The sequence below is a fragment of the Ranitomeya variabilis genome, chromosome 6 (assembly GCF_051348905.1).
Source record: "Ranitomeya variabilis isolate aRanVar5 chromosome 6, aRanVar5.hap1, whole genome shotgun sequence".
NCBI lineage: Eukaryota > Metazoa > Chordata > Amphibia > Anura > Dendrobatidae > Ranitomeya > Ranitomeya variabilis.
In genome coordinates, this window is record NC_135237.1 from 199,522,664 (window position 1) to 199,543,797 (window position 21,134).

Below are 21,134 nucleotides of genomic sequence, written 5' to 3' on the forward strand. Positions count from 1 at the left end.
GGCAGTGCGGTGAGGGTACAAGCGGCTCCATAAGTGGTATTTTCTATCGCTGGCATCTAGCCTCCGTTTTACTGTTCTGTCTTCATACACGTTGATACGATGTGTAATTCAACATACAGCATAAACCACTTCTGTCCTCCAAATAAGCAGACTGTTCTCTGTAGTCTAACTTGTTTATTGGTAAACAGGTATTGTAAACACGCACGGTAAAACTAAGAATACAAATGATATGGATAAGTATTGGGCCAAATAATAGCACAGCTGATACTTTACAACTAACAGAGAAAGTAATACAGTATGATGCAACTTGTGTATATAACTACATACAGTAAGTCTCTGATAATACATTTCCTATGTGCTGGCTGCTACACAGTAAATCACATTCTGTACAACACTATATTACAAGAACAGAAGTAACAATCTTACCGGATAAACTTAACCAGGATGGCAACTAAGTGAGAGAGTTCCAGCACAGCACATGAACACGTGTGTCCCAGGAGGTACACAGAAAGTAATGGAGTCTCTCTTTCCCAGCATACCTTGATACAATCCCATAATGCAACACTCTAATTGTTACTAAGGCACAGATTATAAATGTAACCACCACTAGATGGTGCTATAACACAGCAAACCAAAACACTAATAGTACTAAACGTTAATGCATAATACGAGCCACACTGTCCTTATTAGCATGGACAGAACAGACTCACTAGTGACTAGTGTTGAGCGATACCGTCCGATACTTGAAAGTATCGGTATCGGAAAGTATCGGCCGATACCGGCAAAGTATCGGATCCAATCCGATACCGATACCCGATACCAATACAAGTCAATGGGACTCATGTATCGGACGGTATCCCTGATGGTTCCCAGGGTCTGAAGGAGAGGAAACTCTCCTTCAGGCCCTGGGAACCATATAAATGTGTAAAAGAAAGAATTAAAATAAAAAATATCGCTATACTCACCTCTCCGACGCAGCCGGGACTTCAGCGAGGGAACCGGCAGCGTTGTTTGTTTAAAATTCGCGCTTTTACTTGGTTACGTGAAGTCCCGGCTTGTGATTGGTCAGGTCGGCCATGTTGCCGGGACGCTTTTTAAAAGCGCGCAAGTCCAGCCTCCCGTGACGTCACGGCTTGTGATTGGTTAATGGCGGCCATGTTGCCGGGACGCGGACCAATCACAGCAAGCCGTGACGTAATTTCGTCACGGCTTGCTGTGATTGGTCCGCGTCCCGGCAACATGGCGCCGTGACCAATCATAAGCCGGGACGTCACTGGAGGCTGGACACGCGCGCTTTTTAAAAGCGCGCAAGTCCAGCCTCCCGTGACGTCACGGCTTGTGATTGGTCAGGTCGGCCATGTTGCCGGGACGCGGACCAATCACAGCAAGCCGTGACGTAATTTCGTCACGGCTTGCTGTGATTGGTCCGCGTCCCGGCAACATGGCCGACCTGACCAATCACAAGCCGGGACTTCACGTAACCAAGTAAAAGCGCGAATTTTAAACAAACAACGCTGCCGGTTCCCTCGCTGAAGTCCCGGCTGCGTCGGAGAGGTGAGTATAGCGATATTTTTTATTTTAATTCTTTCTTTTACACATTTTTACACACATTTTTACATTAATGTTGTTTCGATACCGATACCCGATACCACAAAAATATCGGATCTCGGTATCGGAATTCCGATACAGCAAGTATCGGCCGATACCCGATACTTGCAGTATCGGAATGCTCAACACTACTAGTGACGCCTTTAGCTGAAGTCTTACATCTTCACATTTCTTCTTCATCCATCACAGATTGCCATCACTTCTTCCAGCCAGGACTTATCTCTGCATAAGATAACACAGTTACAGTGGAAAAAAAGTATTTAGTCAGCCACCAATTGTGCAAGTTCTCCAACTTAAAAAGATGAGAGACACCTGTAATTGACATCATAGGTAGACCACAACTATGAGAGTCAAAATGAGAAAACAAATCCAGAAAATCACCTTGTCTGATTTGGCAAGATTTATTTTGTAAATTATGGTGGAAAATAAGTATTTAGTCATTAACAAAAGTTCATCTCAATATTTTGTTATATATCCTTTGTTGGCAATGACAGAGGTCAAACACTTCTTGTAAGTCTTCACAAGGTTGGTACACACTCCATGCAGCTCTCCTCTAGAGCAGTGATGTTTTGGGCCTTTCGCTGGGAAACAGACTTTCAACTCCCTCAAAAGGTTTTCTATGGGGTTGAGATCTGGAGACTGGCCAGGACACTCCAGGACTTTCATATGCTTCTTACGATGCCACTCCTTTGTTGCCCTGGCTGTGTGCTTGGTGTCATTATCATGCTGAAAGACCCATCCGCTTTCCAGGAAACTGTTTATGTAGGAATGCTCAGACCTGACACCCAAGATGGTGCACCACCACATTATGGGTGTCAGGTCCGAGCATTCCTACATAAACAGTTTCCAGGATTGGTCGTCGTGGGCCAGTTGAATGGCCACCAAGGTCTCCCAATCTGACCCCCCCTAGACTTTTATCTTTGGGGTCATCTTAAGGCAATTGTCTATGCTGTATCTTTACAGCATAGACAATTGTGATGTGACAGCATCTGAAACAATGGATACTGAAAGCCTGTGCTTAGCATTTCATCTGCGATGTTGCTGTCAGTATGTCAAGAATGGGAGAAGAGGGTTGCATTGACAATCCAACACAATGGGCAGCACTTTGAACACATTTTATAAGTGGTCATAAACTTGTAAATAACTCATGAAAGAATAAAGTTACGTTAAAACCAAGCACACCATTGTTTTTCTTGTGAAATTCTCAATGAGATTGATGTGTCACATGACGCTATTCCCATTGAAAAAAATAAAGTTGGATCCAAAATTGTCGACGTCACCAACAATCTTCAAAAGTTTTCCCCCTCCCATATACTAATGTGCCAGAAACAGGAAGTTGATATCACCAACCATTCCCATTTTATTTAGGTGTATCCATATAAATGACCCACCCTGTACACTCCTCCTCCCATGTAAAGCACCATGGAATAAATGGCGCCATAATAGTAAATCACTGTAATAATAATTTCTGATGACACTTATTGAAACTTCTTTACAAGATCTGAAACCGTGTTGCAGCAACCATATTGTGTTACTGGCACTTGTAGTTCTTCTGACGTTGGACTCTGTTCACTTTGGAGTTCCTACAGTCATACGAGCGTTTTTGACTAGTGGTCTGCAATGCTATTCTAATCATCTCAAATACTGGGGCTTTCTCAAACCCATATTAAAGGGTATCTTCATTTGAAGACCGGATATGTCACATCGTCATGGGTTATGCAATAAATGGAGCCATGACGCCAGTGGGAATACTAAACTACCGTAAAATATGGACTCCAAGCATCCTGAGGTATATATGAAGTCCAGCAGGACCAGTTTAGAGAAGTTTGTGCCTCTTTGGTGGATTCATTATTTTGTACAGCAATGAGACTGAAACAATGGCCTTTACAGGCTTATTAACCACTAGATGGCGCTTTTTTTTGTTGCAGTGAAGCCATGTGCTGTACCCTGTGTTGGAATATTATTTTTTTACTAGTGTGTGATACCACATTTCATGAGTGAAGCTAAGCAGGTATAGACTGAATATTTTTTTTACTTACCATCTAGCATGACTAGCCGCTTTTGGCTGGCAAAAATGTTTGTTTTTACTGAATAGGCACTAATGCTGTGTTAGTCTATTTCTGTCATATCATACTATGTATATTTTACTTTGATAGGAAACCAACAGCTTTTCTAAAAGTTCCTCTTCGGACAAATTGTCTCAGTAAGTCCTTTAAACCAATTTTGTGTGGTGCTTGTGAGCTTTTGTGTGCTGCTTTGAACTTTGAGGTTCTTTATTTCTTAACTTCACTTGTTGAAATGAAATTGCAGCTTTCCTGTGTCGTCTGTTCTTCGTTTCATCTTTGAGTCATATTTACATAACGTCCATAGGGCAGAATATGGTATTGAACACTTGTACATTTTTTTTTATTGATTTTTCCATGCTTTAAAATCTCTCTCCCCTGTTTCTGACTTTTGTCTTCTCCTCTGTTCATACAGCTGCATTGTGTAAGCAGCGTGCAGGTATCTCTCCTCTGTGCTGTATACATACGGTTGATGAATATGGAGCAGCAGAAAACAAAGACAGGACATACTGCTGTTTTCTAGCTCATTTCTAAGTGAAAATGTAGCAGGAAATATTAATGAATATGTTCTCATTCAGCTTGGTTGACTATCCTTAAAGGGAACCTGTCACCCTGTTTTTCCGTATGAGATAAAAATACTGTTAAATAGGGCCTGAGCTGTGCATTACAATAGTGTATTTTGTGGACCCCGATTCCCCACCTATGCTGCCGAAATACGTTACCAAAGTAGCCGTTTTCACCTGTCAATCAGGCTGGTCTGGTCAGATGGGCGTGGTGTCTTCCCCCAGATCTTGCTTATTTTTCCGTTGGTGGCGTAGTGGTTTGCGTCCGCGTTCAGAGTTCGCATCTCTGCTTCAGGAAAATGGCCGCCGCGATCTCCATCTGCGCACGCGCGACATCCTGCGGCCATTTTCCTGAAGCCCCGGGCAGCAGACCGCTCCATCTGCACACGCGCGGCCACAGGAAGATGGCCGCCCCCATCGATCACCAGGGGAATAGCGCAGATCGCGCTCTTTTCCCTCCCCTGTGCAGTGGATTCTGGACTTGGGCATGTGCAAACCACTACGCCACCAACGGAAAAATAAGCAAGATCTGGGGGAAGACACCACGCCCATCTGACCAGACCAGCCTGATTGACAGGCGAAAACGGCTACTTTGGTAACGTATTTCGGCAGCATAGGTGGGGAATCGGGGTCCACAAAATACACTATTGTAATGCACAGCTCAGGCCCTATTTAACAGTATTTTTATCTCATGCGGAAAAAACGGGGTGACAGGTTCCCTTTAAAGGTTTGTTTTCAAGATCTTGTGCGCACCGCTTTCCTGCTTTTCAGCTTTCTGCTTGATGGGGGATAGTGCGCTCCTGAATGAGTGATTAACAGTGTGGAACCATGGCATTGTTTCACTGCTGGTTTGAACTGTCCACTCTCTCATGCTGCCAGCAAAGATAGCTTTGCCTTTACAGCACTGGAACAGCACAGGGGCACTGAAGATGGCATGATTGCAAGAGTGCACTTCTTTGCCTAGGAAACAATTCCCCTCTGACAAATTGCAGGGGTGGCCAGTAACCTAGGGAACGAGTTAGATGCCACTAGTTCTACAAAACATTAGTAGTTAGTATAAACCGTGGTAGGTTGCATGCAACCACCTTATTTTCTTAACCTACCTATAGACCATATAGATTGATGTCTCTAACTGTATGGTCTCTGTAAAGCATGTTTAAATCCCATAGTTTTCTTCCCAACACATTTTATGGATCCAGAGTTTCCTCAGGGGACCTTGAGATCCAGAAGTAGATAAAGATGATGTTTGGGCCTGGTTGTTGCACAGTGTGTCTACTATGAACACCAGATGTGGCTTTCCACCATTTGCTTGCTGACTCCTGGAGATGTGCAGTTCAGCCAGGAGTGCTGTTCAAAGTAGGTAGACAGTGTTACATCATCCTTCTTTTGACCCTTGAGGGCCCTAGAGGTCCCCAGGTGAACCCTTAGAGGGAAAACAAGTTGGGTAGATAAGTTTAAGAAATGTACCCATACTTTACAGGGACTGTAATGTTCGTGACATTGATCTCAAGATGTTGTCTAAACCCTGGTGAGGAAAACATGGTGGTTAATTATTATATTTTGGAACACACCACTATTATCTGCTTGTTGCCCTAGTGGTATCTACTGCTCACTCTGCAGACAGCCCAGGGCAGAGCAATGCCAGTAAGGATGAGCCAAGGACGAGCAGAGGTTAGCTTCTGTATCCCAACTACAGTGCCAATCTCTGCGGCTATGTAGGGCCCTTTATTTCTATAGAGGCAATTACAGGGACTTGGTAGGTTTAATCATTCACCCTTTTCCCCCCTTTTTGTATGTATTTATCTAACTATACCTTAATGCTTTGACCACTTGCAGGCCTCTTCTACCAACCTATTTTGGCTATTTACATAGTGTTACATAGATCCCTTAGGTGTGCTTTTTCACATTATGGTATTTATAAGTTTGTGTACCACATAGTACATTTTAACAGATATGTAGTGAACCATTTGTTTTTAGTATAAGACATTTAGGGCTTGTGCACGCGAGTGTAAAAATTGGACGCGTTCTCTCCCATAAATGCCCTTGTGTTCCTCTGTCTGTGAAAAAAATCACAGCATGTTGCGATTTCACATCAAAATTGGGTGAGACTCACACATTCAAGTCTCTGGGTGTGAGACAAAAATTGGATGGGCAATATTGCATCTGATTTTTATGGATGCATTACAATTCTGTAATGTAGGAAAGCATAAAAGTTCCAGTAAATGATTAGCAGCTCCTACTGTAGAAAATGGATTGCATGCGGATGAGAAGTGAGAAAATAAATCGTTCCACTTTTCTGGATGAAAACCGCACTGATTTTTTTATACTCTCGTGTGACCCTGGCCTTATTGATATGTATATGTGGAGATGAGGTCACTGTCATGACCAAAATAGCCAGTGTTGTGAGCCAAACTACACACAAACACACTAATGTATCTGCCCATTGTGTAATTGAGTGTTATGTATACATAGTTATGAGGTTTATTTTTTTTCTCCCCAGAAACTTGGATTTTGACCGAATCATGGAAGAAGGTTATGAGCTTGACCTCACCTTTATAACGGAGCGCATTATATCAGTATCGTTCCCAAGTGGCTGCTCAGATGAAACTTATCTTCATAATCTCCAGGATGTGACGCGAATGCTGAAATCAAAACATGGGAACAATTATTTGGTAAATGGCTAGAAAGTGGTATAACTGATGTATGGGAAAGCCACATTACTGTAATGTCTAGGGCAGCACGGTGGCTCAGTGGTTAGCACTGTTACTGTGCAGTGCTGGGTTCAAATCCCACCAAGGACAACATCAGCAAGAAGTTTGTGTGGGTTTCCTCCGGGTTCTCGGTCTCCTACCACATGCTAAAAACATACTGATAGGGAATTTAGATTGAGCCCCAATGGGGACAGTGATGATAATGACTGTAAAGCGCTGCGGAATATGATAGTGCTATATTAGCAAAGTGTAATAAATAAATAATTATAATATTGCCCAGTTTCTCTGAACTAGACAACCATTTATTGTAGCGGCTATGAGCATGTTCACACATGGAGTTTCTGCAGCTTGTTTTTTCTGCAGCCAAAAGCTTCATTTTTGGCTGTAAAACCGTAGCTTTTTTTGCTGCGGTTTTAAGGCAGATTACATATTAATAAAGTTTTGTCTGCATTACATGTTAATAAAATTGGTTTTAGTCACTAAAAACATTGCAGGACCACAGCTGTGTTTTTGCAGCGTTTTGCACTTTTTCATGGCTTTCTGTGGATGGGAAAAACACTGCTAAAACCCTGAATGATTTCACATGCTGCAAATTAAAAAAAATGCTTCAGTGATCAAATTCAGTCAGTAAAAAAAAAGCTGTGTGCGGCTGTGGTTTCTGAACTCTCTTTTGCTGATAATTGAAAATGCAGCTACTTTTCTACAGAAAAAGTACAGCAAAAAAATGCCACTTGTGCGCATAGCCTAAGGTTATGTGCACATATTTAATATTTTCAGCCGAAAAACCTGCAGCAAATACTAGACTATTGGCAGGAAAAACACTGCTTAATATACGCCATTAAAACAAATGCTGCAAAAACAGTGAAAGAATTGACTTGCTGCTTCAAATTTGCAAGGAAAAAAATAATGGTCATGTGCAGAAGATGTCAGATATCTCATTCACTTTGCTGGGACATTAAAATGCTGCATTTTTTTTGCAAGAAAAACACAAATTGAGAACATACCTGAACACTGTTTTCGATATGATGGCATTCACCAGCTTTAGGACATTGACAACATTACCAATCAGCGAGAAGACTAAGGGGCATTTACACTACAAGATTATCGTGAATGAGCATCTTTAAAGGGAACCTGTCACCCTTCCATTTTGGGGGTGACAGGTTCCCTTTAAGAATGCTTGGTTTACAATAATTTTTCTGTGCTACAACCCCTGGCAAAAATTATGTAATCATCGGCCTTGGAGGATGTTCATTCAGTTGTTTAATTTTGTAGAAAAAAATCAGATCACTGACATGGCACAAAACTCATTTCAAATGCCAACTTTCTGGCTTTAAGAAACACTAAAAGAAATCAAGAACAAAAAATGTGGTAGTTGGTAATGGTTAATTTTTTTTAACCAAGCATAGGGGAAAAGTTATGGAATAACCCTGTAAATTTTCATACCCAAAAATAACACCTGCATCAAATTAGATCTGATCATTAGTCTGCATCTAAAAGGATTGATCACACCTTGGAGAGCTGAGCTGTTGCACAGAGTGGACTGACATAAATCATGGCTCCAACACAAGAGATGTCAATTGAAACAAAGGAGAGGATTATCAAACTCTTAAAAGAGGGTAAATCATCACGCAATGTTGCAAAAGATGTTAGTTGTTCACAGTCAGCTGTGTCTAAAATCTGGACCAAATACAAACAACATGGGAAGATTGTTAAAGGCAAACATACTGGTGGACCAAGGAAGACATCAAAGCATCAAGACCGGAAACTTAAAGCAGTATGTCTCCAAAACAGAAAATGCACAACAAAACAAATGAGGGACGAATGGGTGGAAACTGGAGTCAACGTCTGCGACCGAACTGTAACAAAAACCACCTAAAGGAAATTGGATTTACATACAGAAAAGCTAAACGAAAGCCATCATTAACACCTAAACAGAAATAAACAAGGTTACAATGGGCTAAAGAAAAGCAATCGTGGACTGTGGATGACTGGATGAAAGTCATATTAAGTGATGAATCACGAATCTGCATTAGGCAAGGTGATGGTGCTGGAACTTTTTGTTTGGTGCCGCTTCAATGAGATTTATAAAGATGACTGCCTGAAGAGAACATGCAAATTTCCACAGTCATGATATGGGGCTGCGTGTCGGGTACAGGCACTGGGGAAATGGCTGTCATTACATCTTCAATAATTGCACAAGTTTATGTTGATATTTTGGACACTTTTCTTATCCCATCAATTGAAAAGATGTTTGGGGATGATGAAATCATTTTTCAAGATGATAATGCATCCTGCCATAGAGCAAAATCTGTGAAAACATTCCTTGAAAAAAGACACATAAGGTTAATGTCATGGCCTGCAAATAGTCCGGATCTCAATCCAATTGAAAATCTTTGGTGGAAGTTGAAGAAAATGGTCCATGACAAGGCTCCAACCTGCAAAGCTGATCTGGCAACAGCAATCCGAGAAAGTTGGAGCCAGATTGATGAAGAGTCCTGTTTGACACCCAAGTCCATGCATCAGAGACTGCAAGCTGTTATAAAAGCCAGAGGTGGTGCAACAAAATACTAGTGATATTTTGGAGTGTTTTTTTGTTTGTTTTTCATGATTCCATAATTTTTTTCCTCAGAATTGAGTGATTCCATAATTTTTTCCCTATGCTTGGTTAAAAAAGTAACTATTACTGACTACCACATTTTTTGTTCTTGATTTCTTTTTGTGTTTCTTAAAGCCAGAAAGTTGGCATTTGAAATGACTTTAGTTTTGTGCCATGTCTGTGATCTGCTTTTTTTTCTACCAGATTAAACAACTGAATGAACATCCTCCAAGGCCGGTGATTCCATAATTTTTGCCAGGGGTTATAGTAGCCTGTTGATCACCTGATGAACGGGCAACCACTTTTTCATCCGATGAAATAATAAACACTCTCAGTGGTGCATCGTCCTGTGTAAACTTGTGGCAGCATAGGCGCACTGAGCGATGCGTGACCGAGTTCAGAAGGCAGCGTTTACCGTGGTGTGCCGGTGTAAGAATGCGATGGAACATAGCCGGGTCAGAAAATACTTACTGATCGGTGCTTGCTTAGTGCAGCCGGTTGGACTGGTCTCTGAATAGGTTCCAGTGTTTCATAGAATCATAGAATATTACAGTTGGAAGGGACCTCCTGGGTCATCTGGTCCAACCCCCTGCTCAAAGCAGGATTCACTAAATCATCCCAGACAGATGTCTGTCCAGCCTCTGTTGAAGACTTCTGTTGAAGGAGAACTCAGCACCTGTCGTGGCAGCCTGTTCCACTCATTCATACATTGCTTTAATGATGGCCATCATCTATCTTTACAGTGATAAATGTGCATTAACATTTTTTTTTTTGTACAGGTTTTGAATCTTTCAGAAAAACGCTATGATCTTTCTAAACTTAACACTAAGGTATTTAATGTGATCTTTATATTCTGTCTGCATTGATTACCTATTTATTTATTGGGAGTGGTTAGAATATAATTGTCTTCGAAGATACTCCATCACTTTTTTAATTTATTTCTAAATGTTTTCTTAATGGGGATCTGTCATAGGATTAACCTCTATATATAAGCAGGGTGCGTAATCCAATAAGTAACTCAAAGTAGGTAATAGCAATTGGATATCTTAAAACTTGACTTTTAATAAATCATGTTAAAAATTCAAAAGAGATGCGACATGTAACACCAAAAAACAATACACATGGGGGAGGGAACCCTAGTGAGGAAAGTGCCCTATACCCTACACAGAAGGAAAGACTAACATAAATACATGTAATAAAATGACAGTACTGATTGTTCCCTAAACTGGTATTCTACCAGCCAAAGGGATGATGCAGGGATTCGCTTAATATGTGGTAGGAAAAAAGCATATTTTTCTTATGCCCCTTGGGAAAAGAAAAATACAGATTTCAATCAAAAGACATTGTATCTCAAAACAATCTTCCATACAGGACATTTAAGTAACATGGACTGATATCTTCCTATGATCATTAATGCAAACTGGTATCAAGCCTTGCAATACACTTGTGCACAATAATCAGAACCAATCATGGAGAGATTATTAGTTAATGTTAGATTCAAGCCCACAGTATTATATCAGGAGGCTTGTTAAGGGAATTTGAGGACCTGCATTTGCCACTATGCCGGTCTATCTACCTGTGGTGTTATCTCAGGAGGCTTTTTCCCTATTCATATGCTCTTATGCATCCCTTTTTACCATAAATCACAGTGACTGTCAATTTGTAGCAGCATAGCAGTGAGGGTTCAAAACTTACACAAACGTCCAAAAGAAACTGCAAACCAACACTTTTGTAAATATGGAACAGTATAGCCCTTTAAAAAAATATATTACTACTGGGGGACTCCAGATAGAGAGGAATCTCTCCAAATCTCCGGTGAGATCTACCCATAAGTTGGGTATTTTCTGTATACATGTTGGTTAGATGCTTGTCCAGCTAAAACAAGCTATAAACATATAAAAACCAGGTCTAGCATCTGTAAAACTATTGTAAGGGAACGCCTAGTAATATATATTTTTTAAAGGGCTATACTGTTCCATATTTGGATATTCTGATATGCTAACATTTTTCATCAAAATTATTTTATTAAAAAAACCCAAAATTTGCATTTTCTGAATATTTTGTTTTAGACCCAGATGCTTGATGCCAAAAAGTTGGCTAGTGGGCATTCAAATACTACTCACACCCATGACACCCATCAGTCACTATAGCTGTACTGATTTTACTTTAGTCAAAATACCATCAACCTAAAGGTGGGCTATAAAATGGGGTACATGGCAACATATTAGGTAACTGCATTTCCCTGTGGTCTGGTTTCTAGCAGCAAGCTAAAAGCTATGAAGGAGGATCCATTTTTTTACCATTGTCTTACATGGACTGGAAGGGTTGTATTTTTCATAAAGCGTCAAAATCCGTGAGTGTGTTTAGATGTTAGTAAAGTCCTCTGCTTACAAGAACACCACTCTGGGAGTAATAATGTGTTGAGGTCTATCTGGTTCGTCTGCCATTTTTATGTGCTGGTTAGTTCATCATACTGTGTGTAACTAATGGAGTACATGAATCTTTCTTTTCATTGTTGATGTAGGTAATGGACATGGGGTGGCCTGATCTACATGCTCCCCCATTAGATAAAATGTGTACTATTTGCAAGGCGATGGAATCATGGCTGAACAGTGACCCTCTACATGTCGTGGTTATTCATAGCAGAGTAAGTTAAGTTGCTTTTTAACTTGTGTAATTTTTCCTTAAAGTCTTGTATCTGTTCTCCCTGCACATAGGTTACTATATAGTAAAACATACACAGGTCTGTGCTTCATGCTCTGTATTTCAGATATAAAGCCAAACCCTTAGTGCTTCTGCAGCTGAACCAAAGGTAGATCCCGAAGTCCTGTAATGACATTCCTGTAGAACAGCGGCAGATCCTGGTGTTATTGCCGTGATTTTAGTTACTAAAACACCGCGGCATTGTGTCCTGTGGAGCCTGATCAGGTCTCGGGATCCCTACCTCTATATATTCAGTGCCCAAATCTGGCTTTGATCTTAAACTGGTGAACCCCTGTCTGTATACAGTGTTAGGACTCAATTAACTATTCACCTGTCAGTTGTAATACCTGAATGCCCCTGCACTTCTACTAAATTAAAATGTTTTCCTTAAAGGGAACCTGTCACCACTTTTCTGTCCTACCAGCTAAAAATATCATTTTATTCAGTGTCAGCTATGCATTCCCTGAATACTTCTGTAACCCCCTGACTTCCCATGTATCACCTATAAAAAGCTTTTATATTTCTCCCGCGATGTATGCTAATAGGGTCCGTCCGGTCCGAATGGCGTTGTTCACCAACCCCACCCCTCTCCTCGGCTGCTGCACACAGTCCTTGATGTGGATGACGCAGATCGCTGCGAGATATCACGCCCGCACAGTCAAATGGTTTCTCGCGCATGTGCACTTCTGCTTTTCGGCTATGCCTGCAGTTGGGCAAAGCATACTGCGCACCCGAGAGAAACCATTTGACTGCACAGGCGTGATATCTCGCAGCGATCTGCGTCATCCACGTCAAGGACTGCGTGCAGCAGCCGAGGAGAGGGGTTGAGTGAGTGAACCGAAGCCACGCCTATCTGACAGGACACACCCTATTAGCATACATCGCGGGAGAAATATAAAAGCTTTATATGGGTGATGCATAGGAACGCAGGGGGTTACAGAAGTATTTAGGGAATGAATAGCTGACACTGAATAAAAAGATATTTTTAGCTGGTAGGACAAAAAAAAGTGGTGACAGGTTCCCTTTAAGATGCTGTTGGTTTGGTTCAGTACAATCTTTGGGGATTTGGATATTATATCCAAAATTGAAACCGTTAGGTTGTGGCTAGATGGCGACTTTGATAACAACAAAAGTTACATGGTCAAAGATTGCTATGTGCCGCTGTTATATCATAGTGTAATGTGAGTGACTGGAGTCAGATCGTTACCCTTCCCCCCCCCCCCCCCCCCCCCCATGATAAATGTCTGCAATAAGCACATTTCACAAAGTCTGACTGGTTCTGACTTTTACAGTAAAATCTGTTTCTCGTAGTCTCCATTTGTGAGACACAGAACCAAAGGGGTAGTCTGCTGCCATCTGGAGGGTGACACTATTATTGCAATGAAATAATATTGGCTCCTCCTCAGCAGACTATACCTCCCCTTCTGGCTAAGCCAGGCTTCCTCAGTTTTGTGAGAAAGCAGTAGGTGGCGAAAAAAGAATTAACGCAAGAAGAAACATAACTGTACGCCCAACTGGGCAATCAAGGCAAAATCTATTTTTTTGCTAGTCTTATTGGCAGACACAGAAACATAAGACTTCCTAAAGCCGTCCCCAAGGTAAGATAGTAATGTATTTCATACCGATACCACCTGGTCTTCCAAGTGGAGTGCACCCTAATCCTAAATGGGGCCACTCTGGACTTTTGCTTTATAAGCCTGGGTAATATTAGATTTAATCCTGTCAGCAATGGTTGCTCTAGAAGAGGCTTGACCCGTACGAGGGCCATGTGGCATAACAAACAAGGAATCAGACAGCCTAAATGAGGCAGTAGCTGACAAATAATATTTTATGGTTCTAACAACATCCAAGCTGTGCAGAGCCTTCTCCCTAGGATGAGATGGTGCAGGACAAAAGGAAGGTAAAACAATATCTTCATTACGGTGAAAATTCATAAACCCCTTCAGGAGAAAAGATGGAACTGGCCTTAACAGAGCTGCAAGCTTAAGAACCCAAGACTCAAAAGGGGCCTGATAGGGTGGCTTAACTGAATTCTGAAACAGAATAGCCAGGGAGGAATCCAAACCCTTGAGGGAGTTAAGCGACAGCCCTGATTCCAATCCGGACTGCAAAAAGGAGAGCAGCTCTGGCAAGAAAAAAACTTGGTAAAGTACTATAAGACTCACACCATAAAAAATAAGTCCTCCAAGTGTGATGAGAGGCTCGCAATGAGGATGGCTTCCGAACTCTAATCATAGTCTGGATGACTGATTCAGACAGATCTGTTTTCAAAATCACGGCTTCTACAGCTGTACTGCCTATCTGAGTGCCTGTAAATTCGGTTGGAAGAATGATCACTCGGGCAAAATGCCCTCAGCGGTCCAGAAGAGCCAATGGGAGATCCACAAGGAGACTGATAACATTGTAATTCCCAGCCCTCCTAAGCCAATCTGGAGTAATGAGAATAATTGGAACATATTCTGTCCTGCTCTTTTTGATAAGTCTGGGTAGAAGTAGTAGAGGTGGAAAGAGATATAAGGCAGAGTGAACTGGGACAAAGAGATTACTAGGGCATCGACTGCAATTGCCTGTGGGCAGGGCCGGACTGGGACTAAGATTCAGCCCTGGCATTTGAAGTTACACAGGCCCACTTGTCACATGGTGACTGTATAATATCTTTGTACACTTGTAGGTTTCAAGAAGTGAGGGGAGTGTAACACGACTATATAACCTATAATTACAGCTGTATCCAGCATTACAGCTCAGTCCTATTTATTGCTTTTAGTTGCGGTACCAAGAAAAGCCTCTACTTTACCTACATAACTGGATCTCGTAGATAATGAAGGGATTGAGATGACCAAAGGCTATGGAACCTCATTCTGATGCTCCATATACTTTGCCTACAGCCACTTTTGGTTTCACTGCACAGCACGAGACCCGGTGACTCTGAAGAGCGGTGACATCAGTAACGTCACCGCTCTTCAGATATTCTGGGTCTTGTGCTGAGCTCGGCGATTGTGAAGAGCGGTACTGTTACTACCGTCACCGCTCTTCAGAGTCGCTGGATCTCGCCAGGTCTGGGCATGTAGTGGGTGTGTCTGATAGACACCTCTCCATTACTTATACCATGGATTGATAGCAGCTGACATCAACCCTAAAAATCATTACACATACCAGAATTAAATGCTCTGGCGGCTGGGAAAAGCAATAGAGTTAGCGCTATTCCCAGGTGCCGGGTGCTAACTACATCCTTGCCTTGCACTAAACGAGTGTGATCGACAATACTGAAGTTGTTCGCTTGTTTCCCGGCCTCTTTACACCAACTGAGAAAGAATGAAGGGAACAGAACAATCAAAATTAGATCAATCTGTCCCCATACAGTATCATGTTATCAGCAGCACAACTACAGTTTACACCGGCGATGTGCTGCTGAGAACAAGGATTTCTGTTCCTACATAAACAATCCAATCACTCGATGAATAGGCAGCATTTTGCTTTAGTATAATACACCCCATAGTCCTCCATATATTATAATGTCCCCCTCAGTCCTCCATACAGTATAATACTCTCCTCAGTCCTCCATATAGTATAATACACTCCCCATAGTCCTCCGTATAGTATAATACACTCCTCATAGTCCTCCATATATTAAAATACAGTGCAATTCCTCCATATAGTATAATACACTCCTCAGTCCTCCATATAGTATAATGTACTGCCACAGTCCTCCATATCGTATAATGCACTCCTCAGTCCTCCAAATAGTATAATACATTCCTCATAGTGCTCCATATAGTATAATGCCCCGCCATTGTCATCCATGTAGTACAATTCACTTCCCATAGTATAATGCACCCCATAGTTCTTCATATAGTATAATGTATTCCCCATAGTCCTCGATACAGTATAATGCAGCCCACATATAGTATAATGATGCCATTCCACAGTATAATGCAGCCACCCCACAGAATATATTGTAGCCCCCTGAGTATAATGTAACCCCCAGAGAATATAATGCAGCCCCCTCATATAGTATAATGCAGCCCCTGCATATATAATATATGGTAGCCCCTTCATAGAGCATAATGCAGCCCCCCCATAGAATAAATACAGCACCCCATAGAATGTAATGCAGCACAGCCCCCATAGAATGTAATAGAATGTAATGCAGCACAGCCCCCATAGAATGTAATGCAGCCAGCTCCCCATAGAATGTAATGCCCCCATAGAATGTAATAAATCCCCCCCCATAGAATGTAATACAGCACAGCCCTCATAGAATGTAATACAGCACAGCCCCCATAGAATGTAATGCAGCACAGCCCCCATAGAATGTAATGCAGCACAGCCCCCATAGAATGTAATACAGCACAGCCCCCATAGAATGTAATGCAGCACAGCCCCCATAGAATGTAATACAGCCAGCCCCATAGAATGTAACACAGCACAGCCCCCATAAAATGTAATGCAGCACAGCCCCCATAGAGTGTAATACAGCACAGCCCCCATAGAATGTAATGCAGCCAGCCCCCATAGAATGTAATGCAGCACAGCCCCATAGAATGTAATACAGCCTCCCCAATAGCCCCACAATCCAGTTATCTCTCATTGATATATTTAAAAAAAAAAAAAAAAAAGACTCACCTCTCCTCGTGCCTGCGCTGCTCCCGGCTCCAGTCTAAGCAACTGCAGTCTGCCCGCCCGCCCGCAGTGTGAGCGCGAGGCAGAGTGGGGAATGATGGGAGAGGGAGCGACAGCAGACGCTCTCTCCTAAATCATTGCATTCAACTATACCGGTGTCATATGCCCTTCTGGTGGCATTTGCCAGAAATGCCCGATGGCCAGTCCGCCCCTGCCTGTGGGTCTCTGGACCTTGTCACAGATCTCTGCACCTTGTGATTTAGTCTGGATACCAATAGACCTACATCTGGTGTATCCCAATACTGACAATTGCCTGAACACCACTGGGTGAAGAGACCACCTCTCCTGCAGGTATTTGCTGCTGACTTAAAAAGTCCACCTCCCAATTGTCTACCCCTGGTATATGAACTGCAGAGATTGGAGGAACCTTGCTCTCTGCCCACCTTAGAATCCCTGCAACTTCCGCCATGGGTGATGGGCTTCGAGTACCCCCTTGGATATTTGATATAGGCTACAGCTGTAGCATTGTATGATTGAACTCTGATTGGCAGTCAACCCCTGGAGTAGCTGCTGCCAATATAAAAAAGCCAGAGAAATAAATGGAAAATTGCTCCCTAGTCAGATAGGCTGGCATCCTTGGTGAGCGCCGGAAACTGAATAGAATGAAAAGGGCGACCTCGAGTTAACAAGGGTGACGTCAACCATCACCTAAGAGACCATAGAGGAGGAAAGGATGGAGGGAGGGAAATGGGCTTAAGGCAGGGATATACTTACCAGTCTTAAAGCTTCGGATCCTTTTATCTACTGCTCTATGTACATGGCTATGTGGGGCTGCAGCAAGAGCTAGTTGGCTTTCAGACCTCCTCCCTAGTACTTGCATCGGCTGTGTCAAGGTACGTTGGTTCGGCCACACCAAAGTGAGAGGATACAGACTGTGCAATTACAGCCTGTACTCTGTCGCTTTGTGGGTGAAACAGAGCACACAAATACACTGTTACACTGAGACCTCCATCTGAAAAACAAAAAACAAAGTGGTTAGCGCCTAACCTAAGACAGGTCTGAGACCAACCTTGCCTCCAACTGACATTACACTAAAACTAGCTCCTCCCCAGGAGACTATACCCTACCTGCTGGACCAGGAATCCTGCTCCAGCAGGCAGGGTATAGGACCAGGAAGCCTGCTCCAGCAGGCAGGGTATAGGACCAGGAAGCCTGCTCCAGCAGGCTGGGTATAGGACCAAGAAGCCTGCTCCAGCAGGCAGGGTATAGGACCAAGAAGCCTGCTCCAGCAGGCAGGGTATAGGACCAGGAAGCCTCCAGCAGGCAGGGTATAGGACCAAGAAGCCTGCTCCAGCAGGCAGGGTATAGGACCAAGAAGCCTGCTCCAGCAGGCAGGATATAGGACCAGTAAGCCTACTCCAGCAGGCAGGGTATAGGACCAGTAAGCCTGCTCCAGCAGGCAGGGTATAGTCTGCTGGGGTGGAGCTAACTTTATTTAGCTACAATAGTAGTGTCAGCCTCCAGGGGGCTTCAAACTATCCCATGGTTCTGTGTCCCCCAATAAGATGAGCGAGAAATGGATATTTCTGTAGCACAGTCAATTGTCAGTCCAAATTATAGAGCCAAGTATGATCTGAAGAATCTCTTTTGGACAATAAACCTTATACTGAAAACTGATGACTGATGAGCGAGCGTGCTGGGATAAGGTGTTATCCTAGCATGCTCCTATACTAATCGAAAAATACGCTCGAGTCCCCGCGGCTGCATGTCTCTTGTCTGTTCGACAGCTGCAATACATGCAGGAATTGCCTAACAAGCAGGGAATTCCTGCATGTGTTGCTGCTGTCTAAGAGCTGCAAGACATGCGTTGACTCGAACATATTTTTCGAGCACGCTACAATACTCGATTAGGACCCGAACCGCCTTCTCTGAGCACGCTCGCTCATCACTAGTAGTGACTCATTTGGTGTATTATTTCTACCTGGATGCAGTCTCCTTTTTTTCTGTACAGGGTGCTATATGCCTGTCAGAAAGAGGCCCAAGACATTAAGGCAATCATTCTGTGTAATGTAGCCTACAGACCTATTTTAGTATGAGGAATACTTCTGCTAAAATTCAAAACAAAGGTTCTCATTCCATTTTGATGTCATCTGTCCGGTTATACTTCTGGAAGACATAAGAATTCCAGCAGATGCCATATGTTTCCATAACTCATACCACTGGCTTGTGTAATGCACTTATAATAGTGGAATGGCCTTTGGTGTTCTGTATGCCCTAAGCTTCATGACTCATAAAAAGCAATATACTTCTTTAAAAAGAAGACATTGGATTGTTAACCATTTGCACTTTGTGTTAATACCCACAAATGTCGTTACCTATCCAAATCATTTGACTGTCTATGTTCCTTCTCCTCAGGGTGGAAAAGGAAGGATTGGAGTAGTGATATCATCATATATGCACTTTACTAATGTATCTGCAAGGTAAATATCCATAAATGCATGTATTTTCAGTGTTTATTATGCCTGCATTAGAAGGCTGTTCCTGTCTTCTTGGTTGCATAAAACATTTTTGTAAATGCAAGCAACTTTGCAATGTATTTATTAAAATGTAGCCTTGTTCTTCAATTACCTTTTACTTTATTTTATTATTAGAAGGAATCTGTCAGCAGGTTTTTGCCTCCTATTCTGAGAAGCATACTTTAGACACTGATATCCTGATTCCAGTCATGTATTGGTTAGTGAGCTGCTTGCAGTTGTTCTGATACAATCACAGTTTCATCTGTAGATTATAATTTGAGGTTAACCTGCTGCCATGTAGTCCTCCATATCCATGAGCTCTGTATAACCCTATCCCCACTTTTCTGCCTATGCAAAGTGTACACAGAAAGCTGCCTATCAGTGGTTAGTGTTATACAGCGCTCAGGATTTAGAGAACTGCTAGATCTGCAGCAGATAAAGCTGTCATTTTATCAAAACTGCAGCAAGCCGGCAGTAAGTGGCACATCACTGGAGGCATGGCTGAGCTTGTAAGTACTGCACTGAAGCTAGCTGAGATCGATGGGGTGCTGGGATAGCTCAGATCCTATCATTGATGCTTTCATTGATGCAGAGGAAAAGCTGCCTGATATAAAAGCATCAGAGCACGCACAGTGCAGGATGGCAGCACAATTATGCAGCTGGCTTGAACAGTCAATCAAACAGCAGTGCCCAGCTGTCAGGGAGTGGCGAGGCTGGGGAGCAGTGCCCTCCATGTTTGGTCCAATTATACATTTCTTCTGAGTGACTCTGTGGTAGGAACTGGCAGCACATAACAGACACCTGTGTTGCATCCATGTACTGTCCGTTACATGCTTGACATTGGATAGCCGTCATCTCATTCAGATAACCTATTTTCCTGAGCATCCCATAAGCTTGCACATGTGCACCGCTATTCCATTGGGTAAAGATGATATTTGAAGGGAAAAAGGGCGACACAAAGCGCAAATAGGGTCTTATCTCACAAAAGAATGGAGGAATCACCAAGAAAATCACTCACCTGGTGAAACTGAAAGCAAGCATGTACAGATGTTGTATGTGGTAATTCCTGAAGAAGGGGCCATAAGAGCCCTGAAACGCGTTGAATAAACCACGGTTTTAAGTCTACTACCAACTGAAACCTCATCATTATTACAGCAGCGCGGATTTAATCCACACTTCCTATAGTATACTGCTTCATTGGGTAAAGATGGACACATAGCGCTGGCACTTCTTACTTTCTTGTACATAAAAGGGTTAGACGTGTTAAACTCTGACATACCGTACTTGTTACTTGTTTTGCTGGATATTAGATTCTGTGGGACAGTCCTAGAGTCCAAATGAGATTGAAGAAATAGCTGGTACCCGTTATCCCTGCACAACTGTGAATTCCTAATCTGCCAGAATGCTTCTTGGCACGGTTTTTAATGATTTGTGATGGCTTTACCAAGCGGCACAATACAATGCCGTGAGTTGTACATTTCCCTGCATTTGTTATAATGAATTCATTCAAATGTCTCCATTTTAATTAATATACAGTGGGTACGGAAAGTATTCAGACCCCTTTAAATTTTTCACTCTTTGTTTCATTGCAGCCATTTGGTAAATTCAAAAAAGTTAATTTTTTTCTCATTAATGTACACTCTGCACCCCATCTTGACTGAAAAAAACCCAGAAATGTGGAAATGTTTGCAAATTTAATAAAAAAGAAAAACTGAAATATCACATGGTCATAAGTATTTAGACCCTTTGCTCAG

The 21,134-nt window shown here is 42.4% G+C and overlaps 1 protein-coding gene across 4 annotated transcripts in view; it reads left to right on the forward strand.

Annotated features, from left to right (window-relative positions):
• TNS3 (tensin 3) overlaps positions 1-21,134 on the forward strand; it is a 586,621-nt gene that overhangs the window by 294,588 nt on the left and 270,899 nt on the right. For all 4 annotated transcript variants that reach the window (XM_077269387.1, XM_077269390.1, XM_077269388.1 and 1 more), the window contains exons 6-10: positions 3,765-3,811; positions 6,735-6,906; positions 10,321-10,371; positions 12,066-12,188; positions 19,280-19,344. In XM_077269387.1, coding sequence (XP_077125502.1) covers positions 3,765-3,811; positions 6,735-6,906; positions 10,321-10,371; positions 12,066-12,188; positions 19,280-19,344 — 458 coding nt within the window. The remainder of the gene's footprint in view (positions 1-3,764; positions 3,812-6,734; positions 6,907-10,320; positions 10,372-12,065; positions 12,189-19,279; positions 19,345-21,134) is intronic.